This window comes from Chelon labrosus, assembly GCF_963514085.1.
Source record: "Chelon labrosus genome assembly, chromosome: 12".
Taxonomy (NCBI): domain Eukaryota; kingdom Metazoa; phylum Chordata; class Actinopteri; order Mugiliformes; family Mugilidae; genus Chelon; species Chelon labrosus.
In genome coordinates, this window is record NC_140345.1 from 13,600,743 (window position 1) to 13,626,753 (window position 26,011).

Below are 26,011 nucleotides of genomic sequence, written 5' to 3' on the forward strand. Positions count from 1 at the left end.
GGAGGGCAGAGATCTCTGAGATTAAATAAAGCAGTCACAGTAGAAGTCAGTCGCTGCTGATTAATGAATCTCACGGTCAGTCGTTTGCATTGATCAGTCAATCAAGCAGCACAAGTCTTTCAATCACAGCCTGTTGTTGATCTGAAGGTATTTGGAACATTGAAATGATGAAAGTTACCAGGTTTACATCTCACAAGCTTTCAGTTAATGTGTCTTCCTCAGTGTGGTGTTACGTTCATCTTGGTATAACTGATTAGCGTGTAGAGGTTATTAAATTCCAAAAATAATTCATAAATGCATATTCACTGATTTCATAGTGTTTTTCAGACATTATTTAAAGGCAATACAGAACCTGCCTGTTTGTTTTGGCAGATGAATGGATTCTCATTGTACCGTGTTGAATGGAGATGGCTGAATCTTATCTCTGGACCTTTTTCCCTGATTCAGAGAAAATGCAACATCTTTCCCATGTCTTGAACCTATAAGACACATCTAAGTCTACTCATAACAAGAACAAGAACTAGATTTCCCCTTGAAATACTTTTCACATAGGAGCAATATGCCAATATAAGGGCACACATAGCAATAACACAGCATACAGTAGCTCATCTGTTTGCAAACTATGGTTTATTTTTGTCACTCTCACATGTATTTTCCCCCATAATATCCAGAAATAGTTTTTTTAAAAAAGGCAACTGGACTTGTAGAGTTTGAGTTTTGCCACTCATCCGAGTAGCTTCTTCAGTTCAAGGAAATGTGGGTATAGCCCATCAGAAACAACAAGAGGAAGAACATTTCCATCCTATGTGACTGGTGTATCGGAGAAACTCAAGAGAATTTTCAGAAAACACCGCATTCCAGTTTATTTCAAACCAGGGAATACACTTGGGCAAAAACTGCTCCACCCCAAAGACAAAACACCCAGGCAAAAACAGAGTAATGTAGTTTATGCTGTTCAGTGCAGTGAGGAGTGTACAGACTTGTACATTTGGGAAACCAAACAACCCATCCGCAGCTTCCAAACTCTCCTGGCTGGGAATTCCAGACACCCTACTTCCACAGGGAATAAGGAAGTCATCCACCCTTTATCCTGACAATCTTGGACGAGCTGTTCGTATTTTGCTTATTTCCTTTCTTCTGCTTCTTCACAGCTCTACTCCAAATGGCGTCTTGGTGCAACCTGTATTTGTATTTGCCTTGCGTCAATGCTGTTTTACACCCTGATAATATGTGGGACAACCTACACAATGGATCCTGCCTCATTCCCCACCTGTGCAGGTTTGTTGTTGTTCTACACAGCTCTGAGCATTAAATAGATATGAAACGGCTTCAGACTCCACAGCTCTGCCCATGTGATTGACCTCTTAGGAAGATCCCATATGATCCAAGACCCCTGCATTCCAAACTCTATTACCTTCGCTCTCCTTCTCTCCCCATCCAGGTTTTTAACTTCCTCCTGAATTAGAGTCCTCCTTTCCTTGGGAGTGGGCTATGAACAATGCTGAAAATAGGAGCTTCCTATGCCAAGCCTGAATCAGGGCTTGCCAATGATTTCCTTGATCTTGAGGGAGCTCTTAGCTTGGTCAACTGCATTACTGGCAGCGTACTTCCTCCCTGATCTTGTTCTCATTCCAGATTCTCGGATCACCTGATCTTGGGAGTCACGATATGTTAGAGCATGTCTGCAACTATAAACTCTTCCATAACAGAACACGATGGAAGCTGGAGCTGACCCGACCTTATGTAGAGCCCTACAGATGTAAAACTCGGGAGTATTCCCAGCCATCTACAAAGGTTCTCATTGCACACCCTCTCCATTCTTTCAACAGTTACTTTGTAGACTGTGATGTAACCCTGGTTGCTACTGTCCATATCATTCGACAGATTACAGTAGGTTTCCAGTAAATTAAATAGGATGTGTGACTGATATTGCACGTTTAATAAGTAATTGACAATAAATAAATAAAAAGACTGGATTATGATAAAAATTTAAATATGATAGTAAATAGGTTAAAAAAAAAAAAAAAAAAAGATCCATACAGGTTTATTTACATTTATTAAAAAGGATATTTTATTTTCCTCTGAGAGTACCGAATGTGCTTTTCTGAAATGTAATGGAAACACAAGCGGGACGTTCACATGATCAAGTGGCACAAAATAATTTGCCGTCAGTGGCATGCATGTAAACAGTACGTTTCATTGACATATTTGGTTGAACTTTCTCTCTTTGCTGGAGTGAGAACGAGGTGACTGCAAGTCGATTCCGTGTTGTTTTCTATTTTTTTCATATACTCAAACATTGGGTGTATTTTGATTTTCTTCAACCCTGTCGGAAGAGGAGATAGCGCAGTTTTTTGCCAGTAAAACCTGTCTCGTATTAGTGAGGTGGTCCTGTCCACACCTCAGTGGCCCATTCCATCATCATGAAGCTCCTTTAACACTGTGGGTATGTGTTTTTCTGGGAGCACCAACAGTTTCCTGGTTGCTGTTTTCCTGTACAAGATTACATTTTCATCAGTTTCCAATTCATCCCACTCCCTCGGCAAACCTGATACTTGGGAGCCAAGATGTTTTCGTTGTGGGCCTGCTGGTCTCTGTCCTGTCAGTTTGTCCTGAATGACTTTCCCCACATTTGGATCATTCCCCTGATCATGTCTGATTTGTTCTGTTGTAAGCAGGATGATGGGTGTGTCTGCCGGTACTGTTACAGGTGTCACTGACACTCCCATGGACCACGAAACATTTGCCTCATTCTGATTTCCCACTGCTTGTGTGGCTGCTCCAATCAGAGTGGTCCCATTGTTCATGCCTAAGAGAACTTTCACAGGCTCTTTCTGCTTTAATGTTGTTAACAAAAGTAACAGGCTGGTGTTGTTTGTCAAAAACAACTGCCTGGTGCAGAAGATGATTTGGAGTGCTTTATGACATCCTGGACCTCTCTCCATGATGGAGGTTCTGTGCTTAGAACTTGTTAGGGTTCATGATCCGGTCTCTCCGAGAAGTGCTCTGATGAAACAGTGTGGGTTTTTGATTAAGTTGGTTCTTGCAGCTTCTTTTTACGCCTTCAGTTTAATCTCTCAGCTCTTCTTGTCTTGATTAGCTGGCCTCGAAGGCTGGTGGTCAGTTGTTTTATCCCTTCCCTTTCCTCGATTCTGGCCTTTTTTAAACCGTTTATTCAGGGTATTGATCTCTTCCCTCATTTGCTTAATCTTCCTTTCAATTCTGCTAGCCTGTTTTTAATTGGTTTAGGTAGGCTTTCCAGGGGAGCACTAGAAGTGTCCTGGGTATGCCCTTAGGTAGGTACAGGCACAGAAAGAACAGTAACACTGTGGTGAGCTTCCTGGTTAGAGTTCTCCTGCCTCTCACAAGACTTAAAATCTGTGCGACATGTCAGCACCTCGCCTTTTCCACACTTGGGCCTCCTCTGATGTATCTTGAGTCCTTTTCCATTTTAGCAGAATTTTCCTGCAATGAATAAATCTTATGAAAAATGAACAGAAAACCAAACCCTAATTTTGTTTCTTGGAATTCTTTAGACATAATGTCCTGTTAATTTTGCTTCAGTATAACCAAGCTGCCATTTCAGCTCACTATAATTCTGGATTGTGTTTTTTTCTTTTCTTTTTTTTTCCTCTAAATGTATTCATTTAATGTAAAGTCACTTCTTTTGTGTGTTTCAGTTTGAGCTGTTGTCACCAGTCTGTTGAGAAGAACCACAGAACAAGCTAGTTTCCAGTCTCTGCTTCAGCCTTCAGTGACTTCATCAGCTGTTAATCAGTGTTAAAGCTCCACCATCTGGCCAACATAAATGTGTTGACTAAGTACTGAAGAAGGTCAACTCATTCAAACAATACTCAAGGTATCAGGTTAAGCTATCTTAACTAAATTAGCTGTCTTAGCTGACATGACCGATTTATTGTTATTTAAGTCAATCAAGCACTAACAATCAAGCAATGAAGAAGAAATCACCACAGACTGAGCACAAGTCAAAATTTAATGTACAAAGAGAAGAACTCACGTTACTTATATATCAGTTCAGGCAACAGAAAAATATAGGAGTTAGTAAATGTCGATGAGTTCATTTTTAGTACAGGCGTATTAACACAGAAACATTACAGGCTTCCATCACGCTGCGAACAGCTGGAGAAAAGTCTGTCAGTTGCGCCCCATCCACAGAATCATACCAGACAACCCGCTGTCTAAACAACACGCCTCTCTCAAAAGTCCATCTCCTCCTGTGCGCGCAAGAGCCGCACTCGAGCCAGCACTGATTTCTATTTTCTTTTATTCTTCTCCCAGCAGGATCGAATCGTGCAAGATCACAAATCTTAAAATTTGTTTCAGGAGACTCATTCCTCAGCTCTGTTGACTCTCATTCAGCCATCTGGGAGTCATGTGACTGCACCTTTGATCTCCGTGTTTGTTTGGCTCATATTCCAGGTGGAGTCGGTCCAGACTCAAGTGTCAAAGTTCACGTTGGATTTGAGAGCGTGTCTCCATCTAGTGGTTCCGTAATTTAATAACGTCAAGTTCAATGGGACGTGTATCTTGAGTTGGAACAGAGGTTAGGTTAAAAAACTGATTGTGCAATCGCAATTTTTTAAAAATAAGTTTCACTAGACAAATGTCACTATTATCCTAATTGTGTACATGCACGACTGAATATTTGATTGAATATTATACAATTAAAGGTCATAATTATGAGATTACGAACCATAATTTGGAGATAGTACTGTACATCATAATTTGAAGATTACAAGCCATAATTTGGAGATAGTACGTCATGATTATGAAATGACACGACAACTAAATGTTTGAGTACAGAAAAATGAAATAAATACTTTGCATGTTTCTCCCACAGGTGAAAATTTTACAACAGATACCACAGGTCGAAGCACATTTGCCAGCCTTAAAAACACACACACAGTTACGGAAGATGAATGAATTAATGAATTGTTCTAATCTGACTCGCGGCATGAATTTGCAAAGTGCAAAATGCGGAAATTACATAGAAGATTACTGGTATTTGGGACTGCTGATTAAGTATATGGAATGTCCTATGTTCAACATGGTTCCTGAACGCACCATAGTCTTGTTTTGTAAATGGTATGGACAGGTGTCAGTCTCTTTGATTAGCCTATTAGTGATGTTCAAGTTAACCTACTGGGTAACCAGGTGGGTGGGACCAAGAGGAAAGAGACGAGCGAGAAAGAAAGTCACCGCTAAAACTTTATCGATATCTTTATCTATATCTAACAGCACTTTGTAAGATGGTCATGAAAAACAATGTAAGTTTCAGGAGGAGAGAAAAAGGAATGTTTTGTGATGTATACAGAAACATTTTCCAACTTCCTTGATTCTCACTTCAACAGCACGGACATGGACAGCTCCTCTATGCGTTACATGTTGGCGTAGATTACGTCATCTCCATCATTCTGCATAGGAAACAACATTAACTCACTCTCTCTTTCATCTTGCTTGCTTGACTGGTGCAGAAAGCAAACATGTACAGTTTTTAAATGTACATATAAAGACACTGTGAAGTTTGTATTTGATGTGAATTAACGTAAAACCTTTGTGTCGTGGCATACTGAGACGCTGAGAGCTCCAACTCCTTGTCTGCCTTTGTGGTGCTCATGTCAGGCTCTGGTGTGTCTCCAGATCTCCTCCTACTGGCAGAATATTGGTTTTTAATTGAAGCACACTTTATATAAACACTGAAGCCTGGCTTGACTATTATAAGCCATATTGTTGCATCGTATTAACAAATGCCTGATTTAAAAGTATATATTTATTGCTGGTCTTTTGTTTAGTGCTTTTATATTAAACAAACTGGTTTGGTTGACTTACATTTGATCAAATGAATCCATGTTTCTACAGCAACTCACCATTTCATAACAACAACTACAAGGATCACCAAACCTCCGGCTTCTCCAGCAGCAATGTAAATATACAGCATGTTACCTGTCCAAACAGAAATGATAGAGTGTGTCCAAACACAGTGGTGACAATCAACATATGCTGCATTCAAAGTGTTTCTTACTTTTAACAGGCAGGGAGAGCGTGACATTGGCACTGCCCTGTGTGTTGTTTGCCAGACAGTGCACATACACGGAGGACCCGATGTTGACTTGTAGAGTCGCGATAGTAAGAGAGCCATGCTGCTCTACTTTGGTGCTCAGGTGAACTTTGTTGGGAAGCACAAAATGGATCATACTGGGAGGATTGGACTCAGCCCTGCACACACACTTTACCATGTCCCACTCTGAAGAGCATGATGAAGCATTCTTAATCTCAGGGGCATCTGCAGAAGCAAGAAATGTACATTTATTATATGTGTTTAAATAAAAAAGTCTTCTTCATCACCATGGTTCTGTAGTTGTTTACTTACATAGCACATTGAGCTGCACAGAGCTTGAATTGACTCGTCCTGCTTCATTAACTGCAGTGCAGTACAGCGGCCCTTTTCTGTGTCTAGAGACATTTGGAAGGATGTAGATCGATCCCTTGTGCACTTGAGCACCGGTTTCATTGTGCCACTCGTAGCTTCTGACAGGAGGGTTAGCATCACTGGAGCACTTCAGGTGGACAGTTTGTCCCTCCTTCACATCTGGTTTGTACTCAACCTTCACATTCGCTGGGGCATCTGCATAGAAACATATAGATGTATATACTAGTCGATAATGGAGGATTAATGAAGGCCATTTGCTGCAAGTCCCCCTATTTATTTATTTGTTATAACCGAAATACTCTTTTGGTTAAATACACTGCAGATCTAAGAAGCATTACATTCATGTCTGATTTACGGTATGAAAAAAAACTGCATTAGCTGTCTGCAGTTTGTATTAAAGCCTGTATAGTCGAGTCTGTGCTGGGCGTTGTACCGACTAGTCGACTTCACTGATGTGCCATGACGCTTTAAGCAGGAAGTAAACAATAACAACAGGGACACCTCAGAGAAGGCAGAGGAGCCCAATGGGTGATTGAAGCAAACTAGCATTGGTTCATCAAGCGTGTGGAAATACTTCATTAAAGGTGAAACTCATTCTACTGTGACGTGCAGCGACATGCTATCCCAACCGGTTTGTGTTTAGTTGGACCATCATTTATTTTTTTCAACAGGACAATGATCCCAAACACACCTCCATGCTGTGTAAGGGCTATTTGACCAAGAAAGAGAGTGATGGAGTGCTGCGCCAGATGACCTGGCCTGACACCTGACTTAAACCCAATCGAGATGGCAGAGTTAAGGCAAAAGAGCCAACATCTGGGGACTCCTTCAAGACTGTTGGAAAAGCATTTCAGGTGACTACCTCATGAAGCTCATCGAGAGAATACCAAGACTGTGCAAAGCAGTAATCAAAGCAAAGGGTGGCTATTTTAAAGAATCTAAAGAGTTGTTTTACACTTTTTTTGTTTCCTACATAATTCCATGTGTGATGATTCATAGTTTTGATGTATTCAGTGAGAATCTACAACGTAAATAATCATGAAAATAAAGAAAAAACATTAAATGAGTGGGTGTTTCCAAACTTTTGACTGGTAGTGTACATATGCTGCATTCAAAGTATTTCTTACTTTTAACAGGCAGGGAGAGCGTGACGTTGGCACTGCCCTGTGTGTTGTTTGCCAGACAGTGCACATACATGGAGGACCCCATGTTGACTTGTAGAGTCCCGATAGTAAGAGAGCCATGCTGCTCTACTTTGGTGCTCAGGTGAACTTTGTTGGGAAGCACAAAATGGATCATACTGGGAGGATTGGACTCAGCCCTGCACACACACTTTACCATGTCCCCCTCTGAGGAGCACGACGAGGCATTCTTAATCTCAGGGGCATCTGCAGGAGCAAGAAATGTACATTTATTATATGTGTTTAAATTAGGGATGGCTCGATCCGATACTTAGGATCGGTATCGGCCCGATACTGGTCAAAATTTCAGGATCGAACATCGAAAAAAATAACTATAGCCCGTCCGATCCGATACCTAAGCCCAAATGTTCAACTTGACTTTGCGCGACATGCCGTAAACAGAGAGCAGCTGCTGCAAACGTGTGTAAACAGAACGTCGTGACAGTGATTTAGCCTAGCCCTCTTTTCATGTCAGCTGTTTGGAGTTAGTTTGCACGCAAGGAAGAGAAATGTAAAGCAGCCGAATGCAACTTGTGCAACGCGAGTGTCTCAAGGGGTGGCAGCAGCACTGGACGCACTGTGACAGTTATTTAAAGTTAGCATTCACTTAAAGCAGCTATATGTCCTATAGCAGGGGTGCCCATTACGTCGATCGCGATCGACCGGTGCAGGTAGATCGCGTGCCATTGAAAAAAATAAAAATCTTTTACACGTTAGTCTGGCTTAACAATTATCTGTTGCACCTCCAAAACAAACAGCAAGATAAACGTTCATCTTTATTTATTTTACTATATATTTGCAACATGCCCTCAGTTCAGCGGCACACACCCACAGCCACGCACAACTTCCACCACAACAACTCAAGACTACCGACAGCGCTAGTTTTCTAAAGGTGCAGTGCACCAGTTTTTCTTGATAAAAATAAAAACAAAGATGGATCGAGCTTTTAACACTATAGCACCAATCAATATGACTTAGGATAGGTAGATCACTTTGACTTGGTCATTGTAAAAGCAGCTTGCAAGCCAAAAAAGTGTGGGCACCCCTCTCCTATTGTCTTCAATGGAACATTGGAACGAAGTCCATTATATATCTAGTTTGATATGGGTGTTTTACATACAGTTCAACCCCAGAGGTTACATGTGAAAGAAGAAACATTCAAGTTTGCAGTTTGCACTGATTTGAAGTTTAAATAAAGAGCTTATGGCTTGAGGCACATCATGAGCTATTTTATTTCTTCCCTTAGGGGAGCAGAAAATTTGTTGCACAGTTTGACCATGGTGTTTTTAGATGTCCATATTAAGCAAAGTACATCTATACAAACTATATGTATTATAAACAACTTAACAGGAGAAAAGAAGGTATCAGATTGATATCGGTATCGGCAGATACTCCAAGTTGCAGTATCGGTATCGGTATCGGACATGAAAAAGTTGTATCGAGCCATCCCTAGTTTAAATAAAAAAGTCTTCTTCATCACCACGGTTCTGTAGTTGTTTACTTACATAGCACATTGAGCTGCACAGAGCTTGAATTGACTCGTCCTACTTCATTAACTGCAGTGCAGTACAGCGGCCCTTTTCTGTGTCTAGAGACATTTGGAAGGATGTAGATCGATCCCTTGTGCACTTGAGCACCGGTTTCATTGTGCCACTCGTAGCTTCTGACAGGAGGGTTAGCATCACTGGAGCAATTCAGGTGGACAGTTTGTCCCTCCTTCACATCTGATTTGTACTCAACCTTCACATTCGCTGGGACATCTGCATAGAAACATATAGATGTATATACTAGTCGATAGTATAGTTGAGTCTGTGCTGGGCGTTGTACCGACTAGTCGACTTCACTGATGTGCCATGACACTTTAAGCAGGAAGTAAACAATAACAACAGGGACACCTCAGAGAAGGCAGAGGAGCCCAGTGGGTCACTGAAGCAAACTAGCATTGGTTCATCAAGCGTGTGGAAATACTTCACTAAAGGTGAAACTCATTCTACTGTGACGTGCAGCGACATGCTATCCCATCCGGTTTGTGTTTAGTTGGATCATCATTTATTTTTTCAACAGGACAATGATCCCAAACACACCTCCAGGCTGTGTAAGGGCTATTTGACCAAGAAAGAGAGTGATGGAGTGCTGCGCCAGATGAACTGGCCTGACACCTGACCTAAACCCAATCGAGATGGCAGAGTTAAGGCAAAAGAGCCAACATCTGGGGGCTCCTTCAAGACTGTTGGAAAAGCATTTCAGGTGACTACCTCATTAAGCTCATCGAGAGAATACCAAGAGTGTGCAAAGCAGTTATCAAAGTAAAGGGTGGCTATTTTAAAGAATATAAAATATGAATCATATTTAGAGTTGTTTCACACTTTTTTTGTTTACTACATAATCCAATGTGTGTTGATTCATAGTTTTAATGTATTCAGTGAAAATCTACAATGTGAATAATCATGAAAATAAAGAAAAACATTAAATGAGTGGGTGTCCAAACTTTTGACTGGTCGTGTACATATGCTGCATTCAAAGTATTTCTTACTTTTAACAGGGAGGGAGAGCGTGACGTTGGCACTGCCCTGCGTGTTGTTTGCCAGACAGTGCACATACATGGAGGACCCCATGTTGACTTGTAGAGTCCCGATAGTAAGAGAGCCATGCTTCTCTACTTTGGTGCTCAGGTGAACTTTGTTGGGAAGCACAAAATGGATCATACTGGGAGGATTGGACTCAGCCATGCACACACACTTTACCATGTCCCCCTCTGAGGAGCACGACGAAGCATTCTTAATCTCAGGGGCATCTGCAGGAGCAAGAAATGTACATTTATTATATGTGTTTAAATAAAAAAGTCTTCTTCATCACCACGGTTCTGTAGTTGTTTACTTACATAGCACATTGAGCTGCACAGAGCTTGAATTGACTCGTCCTGCTTCATTAACTGCAGTGCAGTACAGCGGCCCTTTTCTGTGTCTAGAGACATTTGGAAGGATGTAGATCGATCCCTTGTGCACTTGAGCACCAGTTTCATTGTGCCACTCGTAGCTTCTGACAGGAGGGTTAGCATCACTGGAGCATTTCAGGTGGACAGTTTGTCCCTCCTCCACATCTGATTTGTACTCAACCGTCACATTTGATGGGGCATCTGCATAGAAACATGTAGATGTATATATTACTGTGGTGCTCTTCACAGACACAGTGTTTCGCATAGTAAAGTGGGTTTATTTATTATAACCGAAATACTCTTTTGATTAAATACAGTGCAGATCATAGAAGCATCACATCCATGTCTGATTTATGGTATGAAAAAAACTGCATTAGCTGTCTGCAGTTTGTATTAAAGCCTGTTTAGTTGAGTCTGTCCTGGGGGTTGTACCAACTAGTTGACTTTACTGATGTGCCATGACACTTTAAACAGGAAGTCACGTGACAATAACAACAGGGACGCATCAGAGAAGGCCGAGGAGCCCAGTGGGTCCTTGAAGCAAACTAGCAGCGGTTCATCAAGCGTGTGGAAATACTTCACTAAAGATGAAACCATGACGTGCAGACTATGTAAGTCAGTCCTGAAATACAACAAAAGTACAACTGCTACGCACGCTCATCTGAAAAGGCATCCCCTAACGCTAGCAGAGGAACGATCCAAATCCTCTCACCAGTAGTCCATTAACAACTTCACATAACATCCTGCAGTAACATAGAGGAGGAGGCTGCACATCAACAATTAGCTGGTGACTTTCATTTTCTAAAGTTATTAGACCTTTAGCTGCTGTAGACAGAAAAGTGATATCAAACACAAGTGACAATTTTCACTTGTCTTTAAATGTATTTATATTTCTTCATATGCTTTTTATTGTCTGTTTGAAACCTTGAAGGTCACAGTGTCAGAAGCATCTGTTTTCATCATCACTACTTACACTTTACTTGAAGGACCTTGGATTGTGTCTGCAGCGGCTTTCCATTGTGCATTTGAACGCTGCATTCTAAAGTCTTGTTGTGGTCAGCATGGGTCGGACGAAATGTCAGAGTAGACGTCGCTTCCCACTGGCCTTCACTGAGCTCTTGTGAGTGAAAACGCTGCTCTCCAGAGTGACTCCAGTTGAAAACAGGAGGAGATGTTGGGCAGGAGTAAAACACAGAGCAGGATGGAGACACACTCTGACCCTCACTTATCTCCTCATCCATAGACAAGTTGATGGATTGTGATTCATCTGTGTTAACAAGAAAGATCACAATAGCTGTTGGCAAAGACCTGAAGTTTTATTGTAATTAATAGAGAACACTTGTCTACTGGATTGTTTTTTATGAAACTTTGAATTCTGGCATTGATTTGATATTAAACAGCTTTAGTCCACACATATGGACTACAAGCAAGCTTTATAGGGAAAAGATATTTCCTGTATTATTTTCCTCAAAATAAAGATTGTGTTAAAAATATAAGACTGTTAGAACAGGAACTTGACCTTAGAACGACACTGTAACTTGCTATATGTTTCTACAAAAAGTATTTCCGGCCCTATATGCACATTAAGTCAAAGACTTTCATGCCTAGGACAAATAGGAACCCTTACTTTTTTCAGTATTGAACATCTGTGTAAGGGAAAAAAACTCTTTCGCAATCAAAGTTATTTAAAGAAAGAGGATATGAATGCATTATAGTAGCATGAATGAGGAACTAGGTAAAAAAAACAAAAACAACAACTAAATAACAATTGTTACCAGGGCAGTTTGAAACCTTGTTGTTTTTGATGTTTAGGTTGTGCTGTTACAAATTTAACTTGCCAAACAATGACATCTGAAATAATCCAGAGAATCAAACACTGTAGGATACCACGTATGAAAAGATGTGTTACTAGTGCCCATTAGTTCCTTTTTCTTAAGTAAGAAAGTAAGAAATGTAACTAGTTAGAGGAGTTCAGACTGATAAACTACAATTAAACAAATAAATGTCATGATAACAATACTGGAATTCAAGACAGAAATATAGGAATTACTGTCACTATATAGTTTTTACTGGAGGCTGTTCATTTCACTTACCAATTATTGAGATGGAAACTTTGTTTTGTTGGAAGGAAAATTTGTCGTAGTCTTTTATTTCAACTCTGAAATGAAAAGGCCCTTGGTCACTGGACCGAATGTCATCAATCTTTAGAGAACAGTTCTTGTGTCTGACATCTCCCAGCAGCGTTGTCCGATCCCGATAATTCTCCAAGATATCTTCCTTGTCTGGGTGATAGATAGGACGGTTCTCGTTGTTGTACCAAATCACAGTGTAACCAGTGACTTGTTTATTTTCTGGCTGTGGGTAATCAAATGAGCAGGGGATGATCACACATGACCCAAGGAGACCTTTAACTGAGGACGGCACCTTAGCTGTCCAAGATGAGCCATCGGTTTGAGTAACTGTAACACATTGAACAGTGAAATAGAATAAGCATGGAGTCAATGAATGAATGTAGTAAAGTACAAATTCACCTGAATATTAAATTGCAAACAAAAGAGGCACAGGAAAAAGACAAATAACTGTCTGTTTAATTCTACTGTTTGTTTGATTACAGCTGAATATTCACCATACAGGAGGTACCATACCTTGAATGCAAAGGCACACAGAAAACAGAGACCGTGTTAGAGCTTCCATCTCCACTCTCTTGTGTCAGGGTCAGACCTGAAAATAAAATGACAAATAGTCGCATTCTGCTGTCATTTCCCTGGTGAGAGAAGACTTGTCAGGTTTCCGTTCCACTTTTAATCTAACCACTGTGACCGCACAAAATTTTTATCTCTTCAACCCTGTAGTGGGGGAGGTGTATCCTATTAATAATCATTTATCAGAATGTATTTTGGTATTCTTTACCATGTCCAAATGTTTTTAATTCACAGTGTGTGCTATACTCTCTCCATTCTTTAGAAACACATGCAGGAATTAATTTTTTTGCATTAATTATTTGCAGTAATATTTTTGCATATTAACTACACAATAAGGTTAGCACTGATGCCTCACAGCGAGACGGTCAGGGTATACCCCGCCTCTCGCCCGATGACAGCTGGGATAGGCTCCAGGAGACCCCGCGACCCTTCACAGGAATAAGCGGGTACAGAAGACGAATGAATGAATGAACTACACAATAAACATAAGGGTCATTGAGCATATCATCACCATCCCAGCAAATCAGTTTAAAATGCCTCATGCCCCATTGAGTTTAATTCTAATGGGCCATTAAGGGGGAACTACCGTTTTTTACAACCTGGACCTTATTTCTGGCATAAAATACCATCGTTTACTCACCCATATAACTTTGGTGTCGTTTGTAGTCGTTCGTAAGATAATTAGATCTGCGTATATCCATATAGTGAGAGTTACTGGGGCACCCGCAGCCTCTAAATAATGCATTTTCTGCTGTGAAACTCGTTCATTTCACCAATGTTTTGTTATGATACGGCAGTACTATCCCTCGTTGAGTCAGGAGTTACTTGTGACAATGTCAGCTAAGAGAGACAGAAAAACTGAAACAGTAACACACAGTAGCACTGCAATCCATCTATTTGTCCAACAAGGTTGATTACACATTTGTAAAATGTATTTACATCTCAATGGGGTTTAAAACACCTTGACAACAATGTGCTAAGAAACAATACAGTGACCGTATATTCTTTTGCTCATTTAAAAAGTCACATGGTCAGGGTTCTTGTATGGAGTCTGCTCATGCTCTTGATTTCTGAGCGTCTACATACCGTAACATCAAACTGAAATCTGTTTGACAGGATCATACCCAGCACAACAAAAGAAACATTCTAAGTCTTGCATGCATTTTGCAAAAAGGGGACCTGATACATTTTTCATTTACACTGTAGTTTCATATCCTGATCGCAGTTTTACACCCACAGTCTAATGGTGAGCGAAAAACCTGTCTCACCGGTTACCTCCCGTGCTGCAGTAGCATTGCAGTTGCTCCTGCAAACATCGCAACTGAGGATTCTGACATGTTGTGTAGATTCAATTGCTCATGTGAATTCAGTAAATTCACTGGCACTGGTCTCCAACAAAGGCGGGGTTCAGCATTTCACCCATGCTTGGATAAAAACTGACGCTCTCCTGGACAGCTAAGTCAACATAGCGGATGCTGTGAGGAAGGTGCAGCTTTTTCACAGACAAACTTCGCTTTCATTTGACGCTCCAGAAATTCTCCTCACATTGCATCAAATGGTCCTCCAGTTTGACTATGTCCTCCTTCTGCCGCCCCCAGGACAGTTTCTTGGGAGGAGGAGTAGTGAAACCAGTGGACACTGAGTTACCCATGGTAGGATGTGTGAATAAGGAACAAATATCAAATCTGTAAATCAAAGAAACAGAAAGTTTATCAAAAAAAAATAAATAAATAAAATAAAACAGCTAATAATTACAGGACATATAAAATGAATAAACATGTATACCTCAACACAACATATCTAATGTTTTACCTGGTCACTAAAACAGTTGACAGTGATGACTCTTCTTGCTTCTAGCTTGTCCCAGATTTAAATGAGAGGTGATCAGGTCCCCTGGATTTTAAAGAGAGTCATGGAGGGCAGAGAGAAGGTCCTCAAAGGAATGATTAATCAGAGATCTCTGAGATTAAAGAAAGCAGTAACAGTAGAAGTCAGTCGCTGCTGATTAATAAATCTCACGGTCAGTCGTTTGCATTGATCAGTCAATCAAGCAGCACAAGTCTTTCAATCACAGCCTGTTGTTGCTCTGAAGGTATTTGGAACATTGAAATGATGAAACTTACCAGGTTTACATCTCACAAGCTTTCAGTTCAGTTAATGTGTCTTCCTCAATGTGGTATTACGTTCATCTAGGTATAACTGATTAGCATGTAGAGATTATTAAATTTCCAAAAATGATTCATAAATGCATATTCATTGATTTCCTGATGTTTTTCAGACATTATTTAAAGGCAATACAGCACCTGCCTGTTTGTTTTGGCAGATGAATGGATTCTCATTGTACCGTGGTGAATGGAGATGGCTGAATCTTATCTCTGGACCATTTTCCCTGATTCAGAGGAAGTGCAACATCTTTCCCACATCTTGAACCTATAAGGTACATCTCAGTCTTCTTATAACAAGAACAAGAACTGGATTTCCCCTTGAAATACTTTTCACATAGGAACAATATGCCAATACAAGGGCACACATAGCAATAACACAGCATACGGTAGCTCATCTGTTTGCAAACTATGGTTTATTTTTGTCACTCTCACATATATTTTCCCCCCATAATATCCAGAAATAGTTTTTTAAAAAGGCAACTGGACTTGTAGAGTTTGAGTTTTGCCACTCATCCGAGTAGCTTCTTCAGTTCTAAGGAACTGGTGAGAAGTTGAGGTTTAAATAGGAAACCTCAACTTACCACATAGGAAATGTGGGTATAGCCCATCAGAAACAACAAGAGGAAGAATATTTCCATCCCCTATGTGGCTGGTGTATCGGATATAACAGAACACAATGGAAGCTGGAGCTAACCCGGCCTTATGTAGAGCCCTACAGATATAAAACTCGGGAGTATTCCCAGCCATCTACAAAGGTTCTCATTGCACTCCCTCTCCATTCCTTCAACAGTTGTTAACGTCACTTTGTAGACTGTGATGTAACCCTGATTGCTACTGTCCATATCATCTGACAGATTACAGTAGGTTTCCAGTAAATTAAATAGGATGTGTGACTGATATTGCATGTTTAATAAGTAATTGACAATAAATAAATAAAAAGACTGGATTATGATAAAAATTTAAGTAACAGTAGTAGTAACAAATAGTTATAGTAAATAGGTTAAAAAAAAAAGATCCATACAGGTTTATTTACATTTATTAAAAAGGATATTTTATTTTCCGCTGAGAGTACCGAATGTGCTTTTCTGAAATGTAATGGAAACTCAGGTGGGACGTTCACGTGATCAAATGGTGCAAAATCACTTGCCGTCAGTGGCATGCATGTAAACAGAACGTTTCATAGACATACTTGGTTAGTCTTTCTCTCTTTGCTGGACTGAGAACAAGTTGGCTGCAAGTCGATTCCGTGTTGCTTTCTATTTTTTTTCATATACTCAAACATTGGGTGTATTTTGATTTTCTTCAACCCTGTCGGAAGAGGAGATAGCACAGTTTTTTTGCCAGTAAAACCTGTCTCGTATTAGTGGGGTGGTCCTGTCCACACCTCAGTGGCCCGTTCCATCATCATGAAGCTCCTTTAACACTGTGGGTATGTGTTTTTCTGGGAGCACCAACAGTTTCCTGGTTGCCGTTTTCCTGTACAAGATTCCATTTTCATCAGTTTCCAATTCGTCCCACTCCCTCTGCAAACCTGATACTTGGGGTCAAGATGTTTTCAATGTGGGCCTGCTGGTCTCTGTCCTGTCAATTTGTCCTGAATGACTTTCCCCACATTTGGATCATTCCCCTGATCATGTCTGATTTGTTCTGTTGTAAGCGGCCGGTACTGTTACAGGTGTCACTGACACTCCCATGGACCACGAAACATTTGCCTCATTCTGATTTTCCACTGCTTGTGTTGGTGCTCCAATCAGAGTGGTCAGATGGTTCATACCTTAGAGAACTTTCACAGGCTGTTTCAGCTTTAATGTGGTTTAAAAAAGTAACAGGCTGGTGTTGTTTGTCAAAAACAACTGCCTGGTACAGAAGATAATCTGGGGTGTTTTATGACATCCTGGACCTCTCTCCATGATGGAGGTTCTGTGCTTAGAACTTGTCAGGGTTCCTGATCTGGTCTCTCCTTGAAGTACTCTGATGAAACAGTATGGGTTTTTCATTAAGTTGGTTCTTGCAGCTTCTTTTTACGCCTTCGGTTTAATCCCTCCGCTCTTCTTATTTTGATTAGTTGGCCTCGAAGGCTGGTGGTCAGTTGTTATATCCCTTCCCTTTCCTTGATTCTGGCCCTTTTAAACTGTTTATTCAGGGTATTCTGCTGCAACAGAATGTATCTCCAACTTGGCCACTGGAAACAAGTTAGTTTCCAGTCATTGCTTCAGCCTTCAGTGACTTCATCAGCTGTTAATCAGTGTTAAAGCTCCACCATCTGGCCAACATAAGTATGTTGACTAAGTACTGAAGAAGGTCAATATAACTTATTCAAACAATAGTCAATGTATCAGCTGTCTTAGCTGATATGACTGGTTTATTGTTATTTAAGTCAATCAAGCACTAACAAGCATGCAATGAAGAAGAAATCACCACAGACTGAGCACAAGTCAAAATTTAATGTACAAAGAGAATAACTCACATTACTTATATATCAGTTCAGGCAACAGAAAAATATAGGAGTTAGTAAATGTCGATGAGTTTATTTTTAGCATCATTTTTAACACAGAAACATTACAGGCTTCCATCACGCCGCTCACAACTTGTGAAAAGTTTGCCAGTTGCGCCCCATCCACAGAATCATACCAGACAACCCGCTGTCTAAACAACACGCCTCTCCCGGAAGTCCATCTCCTCCTGTGTGCGCAAGAGCAGCACTCGAGCCAGGACTGATTTCTGTTTTCTTTTTTTCTTCTCCCAGCAGGATCGAATCGTGCAAGATCACAAATCTTAAAATTTGTTTCAGGAGACTCATTCCTCAACTCTGTTGACTCTCATTCAGCCATCTAGGAGTCATATGACTGCACCTTTGAGCTCCGTGTTTGTTTGGCTCATATTCCAGGTGGAGTCGGTCCAGACTCAAGTGTCAAAGTTCACATTGGATTTGCGAGCTGTCTCCATCTAGTGGTTCCGTAATGTAATAACGTCAAGTTCAATGGGACATGTGTATCTTCAGTTGGAACAGGGGGTTAAAAAAAATTGATTGTGCAATCACAATTTTTTAAAAATAAGTTTCATTAGAAAAATGTCACTATTATCCTAATTGTGTACATGCACGATTGAATACGGCTCGTACAACAATATGCAGCTGGTATTTTTCTATTTATGCAACAACCATGTATGTACAGTCATATTATTATTATTATTATTATTATTCTTTTTTGGGTGTTTGGTATTTGGGTTTATTTACTGTTTCCTATATAATTCGTGTACATATATGTTTGACAGTGCTGTATGCGATGGAGATGTCAATTTCCCTGTGGGAACCTCCCAAAGGGATCAATAAAGTTGTCTATCTATCTATCTATCTATCTATCTATCTATCTATCTATCTGGAGTTAAAGACAACAAAGACAGTCAGAGACAACATCCTGTTTGGTGGACTGGTGGGTGTGTGATGCTAGCTTGAAGCTTTGGCCAAATAGACAAAGGAGGCAGGTGTCATCTATAAGTACAGTAACACTGAAAGGTTATTTGGTACTAAAAAGACACGTTGATTCGTCCCACCTACACAGGTATTAACCTATGGAAGCCCATTTCCACTCGAAAAAGAAATTGAGTCACATGGTATGTCATAATAATGAGATTATTATACGATTTGAAGTCGTAATTATAAGATTTAAATCATAACTATGAGATTAAAAGTCATAATCATGAGATTACAAACCATTATTTGGAGATAGTACATCATAATTTGAAGATTACAAGCCATAATTTGGAGATAGTACATCATAATTATGAAATGACGCGACAACTACAGCTTCTATAGAGACTTTGTCTCCATTTCCTTCAATGCTCAGATTTTCTCAAAAAAAAAAATAAAAAATTATCAGTGATTTAAACTAAATGTTTGAGTACAGAAATATGAATACTTTGCATGTTTCTCCCACAGGTGTAAATTTTACAACAGATACCCCAGATATGAGCTCATTTGCCAGCCTTAAAAACACACTGTTCGTTTCTCAGAACAGTTTGCATGTTCTCCCTGTGTCTTTTATGGGTTCTCTCCCTTCCTCCCACCGTCCAAAGACATGCTCATTAGGTTCACTGGTGATTCTAAATTGGCTGTAGGTGTGCATGTGAGTGTGAATGGTTGTCTGTCTCTCTGTGTTAGCCCTGTCCAGGGTGTACCCCGCCTCTCGCCCAATGACAGCTGTAATAGGCTCCAGCCACCCTAGCGACCCTTCACAGGACAAGCAGTTACGGAAGATGAATGAATTAATGAATTGATCTAATCTGGCCCACGGCATGAATTTGAAAAGTGCAAAATGCGGAAATTACATAGAAGATTTCTGGTATTTGGGACTGCTGATAAGTATATGGAATGTCCTATGTTCAACATGGTTCCCGAACGCACCATAGTCTTGTTTTGTAAATGGTATGGACAGGTGTCAATCTGTTTGATTAGCCAATTAGTGATGTTCAAGTTAACCTACTGGGTAACCAGGTGGGTGGGACCAAGAGGAAAGAGACGAGCGTGAAAGAAATTCACCGCTATAACTTATCCCAGGAACTGTGAGTACTGTAAAGATGGTCATGAAAAACAATGTAAGTTTCAGGAGGAGAGAAAAAAGGAATGTTTTGTGATGTACACAGAAATATTTCACAACTTCCTTGATTCTCACTTCAACAGCACGGACATGGACTGCTCCTCTATGCGTTACATGTTGCCGTAGATTGCGTCATCTCCATCATTCTGCATAGGAAACAACATTAACTCACTCTCTCTCCTCTTGCATGCACGTGTGTCATGACGAACGAATGAAGAAAAGTTTACATACCTCCATGTTGCCATAAATATGATCATTGGAACAAATGCCTTGGCATCTCACGTTATCATAGGTCTCATTCCTCTTTTCCTGACTGGTGCAGAAAGCAAATGTTTACAGTTATTAAATGTACATATAAAGACACTGTGAGGTTTGTATTTGATGTGAATTAACATTAAACTTTTGTGTCGTGGCATACTTAGACGCTGAGAGCTCCAACTCCTTGTCAGCCTTTGTGGTGCTCATGTCAGGCTCTGGTGTGTCTCCAGATCTCCTACTGGCAGAATATTGTTTTTTAATTGAAACACACTTTATACAAACACTGAATCCTGGATTGACTATTATAAGCCATATTGTTGCATTGTATTAACAAATGCCTGATTTAAAAGTATATATTTATTGCTGGTCTTTTGTTTAGTGTTTTTGTTTTGTTTATATTAAACAAACTGGTTTGGTTGACTTACATTTGATCAAAATTCTGATTCAGTCCATTTTTCTATAGTAACTTACCATTTCTTAACAACTATCACTGCTGCTACAAGGATCACCAAACCTCCAGCTGCTCCAGCAGCAATGTAAATATACAGCATGTTACCTGTCCGAACAGAAATCATAGAGTGTGTCCAAACACAGTGGTGACAATCTACATATGCTGCATTCAAAGTATTTCTTACTTTTAACAGGCAGGGAGAGCGTGACGTTGGCACTGCCCTGCGTGTTGTTTGCCAGACAGTGCACATACACGGAGGACCCGATGTTGACTTGTAGAGTCCCGATAGTAAGAGAGCCATGCTTCTCTACTTTGGTGCTCAGGTGAACTTTGTTGGGAAGCACAAAATGGATCATACTGGGAGGATATGACTCAGCCATGCACACACACTTTACCATGTCCCCCTCTGAGGAGCACGACGAGGCATTCTTAATCTCAGGGGCATCTGCAGGAGCAAGAAATGTACATTTATTATATGTGAAGGGCACGTTACTTTTAAAAAGTAATTAGTTATAGTTACTAGTTACTTCTCCCAAAAAGTACCTGAGTTAGTAACTGAACTAACTAGTTACTAGGGAAAGTAACTATTGCATTACTTTAAAAAAAAAAAAAAGTTTAAATAAGTCTAATAATTAGATTTTTTTCTGAATGTAATGTACACTTCACTTGTACGTTCTTGCCTTTTACCTCAATGAGGTTAAATTAGTGCCTATACTTCCACCTTGCCATCTCTGATCGCTTGTGTGTGATATTGCTGTGCAGGTGTTGTAAACAACACCCGCCCAACTGAACACTGCCCTGCCGCTGATTGGCTTACCATGAAATCTTACCCTACCTTAGCCAATCATCAACATTTATTTGTTCTAATTGCTTTCAGAACAAGCCCTGCAATAGACTGGCGACCTGTCCAGGGTGTACCCCACCTCTCACCCGATGACAGCTGGGATAGGCTCCAGCACCCCCCGCAACCCTTCACAGGACAAGCGGTTATAGAAGATTAATGGATGAATGAATGAATACTTTCAGAATATTTGACAATTTTCACTTGTCTTTGATTTTATTTATATTTCTTCGTATGCTTTTTATTGTCTGTTTGAAACCATGAAGGCCACAGTGTCAGAAGCATTTTTTTTTTCATCATCACTACTTACATTTTACTTGAAGGACCTTGGATTGTGTCTTCAGCGGCTTTCCATTGTGCATTTGAACGCTGCATCGTAAAGACTTCTTGTGGTCAGCACGGGTCGGGCGAAATGTCAGAGTAGACGCTGCTTCCCGCTGGCCATCACTGAACACTTGTGAGTGAAAACGCTGCTCTCCAGAGTGACTCCAGGTGAAAACAGGAGGAGAAGTTGGGCAGGAGTAAAACACAGAGCAGGATGGAGACACACTCTGACCCTCACTTATCTCCTCAACCACAGACAAGTTGATGGGTTGTGATTCATCTGTGTTAATAAGAAAGATCACAATAGCTGTTGGCAAAGACCTGAAGTTGTATCGTAACTAATAGAGAACACTTGTCTACTGGATTGTTTTTTATGAACTTTGAATGTTCTGGCATTGCTTGTTTTGATATTAAACAGCTTTAGTCCACACATATGGACTACAAACACCCTTTATGGTGGAAAGATATTTCCCCTCTGGCAGATGGCTGCGATCCATCGAGTGCAGGACCACTCGCATGGCAAACAGTTTTTTCCCATCCGAAGTGCGTCTGTTGAACAATGCCAATCCCCCCCCCCCCCCCCCCCCCATTTTTTTATTTTTTTTTTTTATTTTATTTGTTTATGTGGAATGGGTGCAACAACACCAAAACAAATTCCTTGTATGTACAATCATGCTTGGCAAAGAAGTCTTTTCTGATTCTGATTCTGATTGTGTGTTATTTTCCTCAAAATAAAGATTCAGTTAAAATATAAGACTGGGGCGGCACAGTGGCAAGGTGGTTAGCACTGATGCCTCACAGCGAGGTTCGAATCCATGGGCCTACTGGGCCTTTCTGTGTGGAGTTTGTATGTTCTCCCTGTGTCTGCATGGGTTCTCTCCGGTTACTCCAGCTTCGTCCCACTGTCCAAAGACATGCTCATTAGGTTCATTGGTGATTCTAAAATGGCCGTGGGTGTGAATGTGAGTGTGAATGGTTGTCTGTCTCTCTGTGTTAGCCCTGCGATAGACTGGCGACCTGTCCAGAGTGTACGCCGCCTCTCGCCCGATGACAGACCTTAGAACAACACTGTAACTTGGTATTGGTATTGGTACTTTTTTCAGTATTGTGCATCTGTGTAAGGGAAAAAACCCTTTTGCAAACTTTTACAAACGAATGGATTATAATGCATTATAACAGCAGAAGGTAACAGGAACTAGGTAACATGAGAAAAAAAATAAACTAAATAACAATTGTTACCAGCACAGTTTGAAAACTTGTTTTTGTTTTTTAGGTTGTGCTGTTACAAATTGAATTTGCCAAACAATGACATCTGAAATAATCCAGAGAATCAAACGCTGTAGAATACCATGGATGAAAAGATGTGTCACTCGTGCCCATTAGTTCCGTTTTCTTAAGTATGAAAGTAAGAAGCGTAACTATTGAGAGGAGTTCAGACTGATAAACTACAATTAAAAAAAATAAATGTCATGATAACAATACTGGAATTCAAAACAGAAATATAGGAATTAGTTTTTACTGGAGGCTGTTCATTTCACTTACCAATTATTGAGATGGAAACTTTGCTTTGTCGGTAGGAAGCTTTGTCGTAGTTTTTCAATTCAATTCTGAAATGAAAAGGCCCTTGGTCACTGGACCGAATGTCATCAATCTTCAGAGAACAGTTCTTGTGTCTGACATCCCCCAGCAGCGTTGTCCGATCCCGATAATTGTCCAAGATATTTTTCTTGACTGGGTGATAGATAGAGCGATGATCATCGTCGTTCCAAATCCCAGTGTAACCAGTGACTTGTTTATTTTCTGGCTGTGGGTAATCAAATGAGCAGGGGATGATCACACATGACCCAAGGAGACCTTTAACTGAGGACGGCACCTTAGCTGTCCAAGATGAGCCATCGGTTTGAGTAACTGTAACACATTGAACAGTGAATTAGAATAAGCATGGAGTCAATGAATGAATGTAGTAAAGTACAAATTCACCTGAATATTAAATTATTTTGCAAACAAAAGAGATGCAGGAAAAAGACAAATAACTGACTGTTTAATTCTACTGTTCATTTGATTACAGCTGAATATTCACCATACAGGAGGTACCATACCTTGAATGCAAAGGCACACAGAAAACAGAGACCGTGTTAGAGCTTCCATCTCCACTCTCTTGTGTCAGGGTCAGACCTGAAAATAAAATGACAAATAGGCACGTGCTGCTGTCATTTCCGTGGTGAGAGAAGACTTGTCAAGTTTCCATTCTACTTTTAAGCTAACAACTGTGACAGCACTTAACTTTTGAGTCTTTAACCCTGTAGTGGGGGAGGTGTCTCCTATTAATAATCATTTATCAGAATGTATTGTGTTATTCTTTACCATGTCCAACATTTTTTTATTCACAATGTGTGCTATATTCACTCTCCATTCTTTAGAAACACATACAGGAATTAATTTTTTTGCATTAATTATTTGCAGTAATATATTTGCATATTAACCACACAATAAACACAAGGGTCATTGAGCATATCATCACCATCAAATCAGTTTAAAATGCCTCATGCCCCATTGAGTTTAATTTGAATGGGCCATTAAAGGGGAACTACTGTTTTTTACAACCTGGACCTTATTTCTAGCATAAAATATCATCGTTTACTCAGCAATATCACTTTTGTTTCATTTGCACTTGTTCAGGAGATAATTAGATCAGCGTATATCCATGTAGCGGGAGTGATCAGGGCACAGAGACGCAGCCTCTAAATAACGCATTATCTGCCGCGAAACTTGTTTATTTCACCAATATTTTGTTATGATACGCTAGTGCTATTCCCCGTTGAGTCCGGAGTTACGTTTCATCATCATCCGGGGTCTGTAGAATGACCTACAGACCCCGGATGATGTCTTCTGACCTGGATGATGTTGTCTCTGAGCTGCGCGTTCACCTGCGACGGTCGGCTTGTTTATCTGTAATTTGCTACTGCTAGTTTTTTGCAACATGGCTGAATATTACTCACTCCCGCTACATGGATATACGCTGATCTAATTATCTCCTGAACAAGTGCAAATGAAACAAAAATGATATGGGTGAGTAAACGATGGTATTTTATGCTAGAAATAAGGTCCAGGTTGTAAAAAACAGTAGTTCCCCTTTAAGTTCTTCTTGACTTAAGTGTTTAATCAGTGTGAGGCAATTATCACTTTTTAAAGCTGTTGTAGTCATTTGTTGACTCCTTATCAGATGCACTTGTGGCAATGTCAGTTAACTGAAGAGAGACAGAAAAACTGAAACAGTAACACACAGTAGCACTGCAATCCATCTATTTGTCCAACAAGGTTGATTACACGTTTGTAAAATGTATTTACATCTCAATGGGGTTTAAAACACCTTGACAACAATGTGCTAAGATACAGTACAGTGACCATATATTCCTTTGCTCATTTAAAAAGTCACATGGTCAGGGTTCTTGTATGGAGTCTGCTCATGCTCTTGATTTCTGAGCGTCTACATATCGTAACATCAAACTGAAATCTGTTTGACAGGATCATACCCAGCGCAACAAAAGAAACATTCTTAGTCTTGCATGCATTTTGCAAAAAGGGGAACTGACACATTTTTCATTTACACTGTGGTCTCATATCCTGATTACAGTTTTAGACCCACAGTCTAATGGTGAGTGAGAAACTTGTCTAGCGGTTGCCCTCCATTTCAGACCTCCCGTGCTGCAGTAGCATTGCAGTTGCTCCTGCAAACATTGCAACTGAGGATTCTGACATGTTGTATAGATTCAATTGTCCATGTGAACTCAGTAAATTCACGGGCCCTGGTCTCCAACAAAGGCGGGGTTCAGCATTTCACCCCTGCTTGGATAAAAATTGACGCTCTCCTGGACAGCTAAGTCAACATAGTGGATGCTGTGAGGAAGGTGCAGCTTTTTCACAGACAAACTTTGCTTTTGTTTGACGCTCCAGAAATCCTCCTCACGTTGCGTCAAATGGTCCTCCAGTTTGACTGTGTCCTCCTTCTGCCACCTCCAAGACGGTTTCTTGGGAGGAGGAGTAGTGAAACCAGTGGACACTGAGTTACCCATGGTAGGATGTGTGAATAAGGAAGAAATACCAAATC

General features: G+C 40.3%; 1 protein-coding gene across 1 annotated transcript; it reads right to left on the bottom strand.

Annotated features, from left to right (window-relative positions):
- Positions 1-14,785: 14,785 nt before the first annotated feature.
- LOC311497577 (sialic acid-binding Ig-like lectin 13) lies at positions 14,786-24,051 on the bottom strand (the record flags this gene model as incomplete). The annotated part of the gene is made up of 7 exons (XM_084557888.1): positions 14,786-14,954; positions 20,448-20,522; positions 20,759-20,843; positions 20,923-21,183; positions 21,890-22,183; positions 23,446-23,811; positions 24,003-24,051. 7 exons carry the CDS (start codon positions 24,049-24,051, stop codon positions 14,786-14,788), a joined length of 1,299 nt encoding a protein of 432 aa, XP_084414014.1.
- Between the last annotated feature and the right edge of the window lie 1,960 nt (positions 24,052-26,011).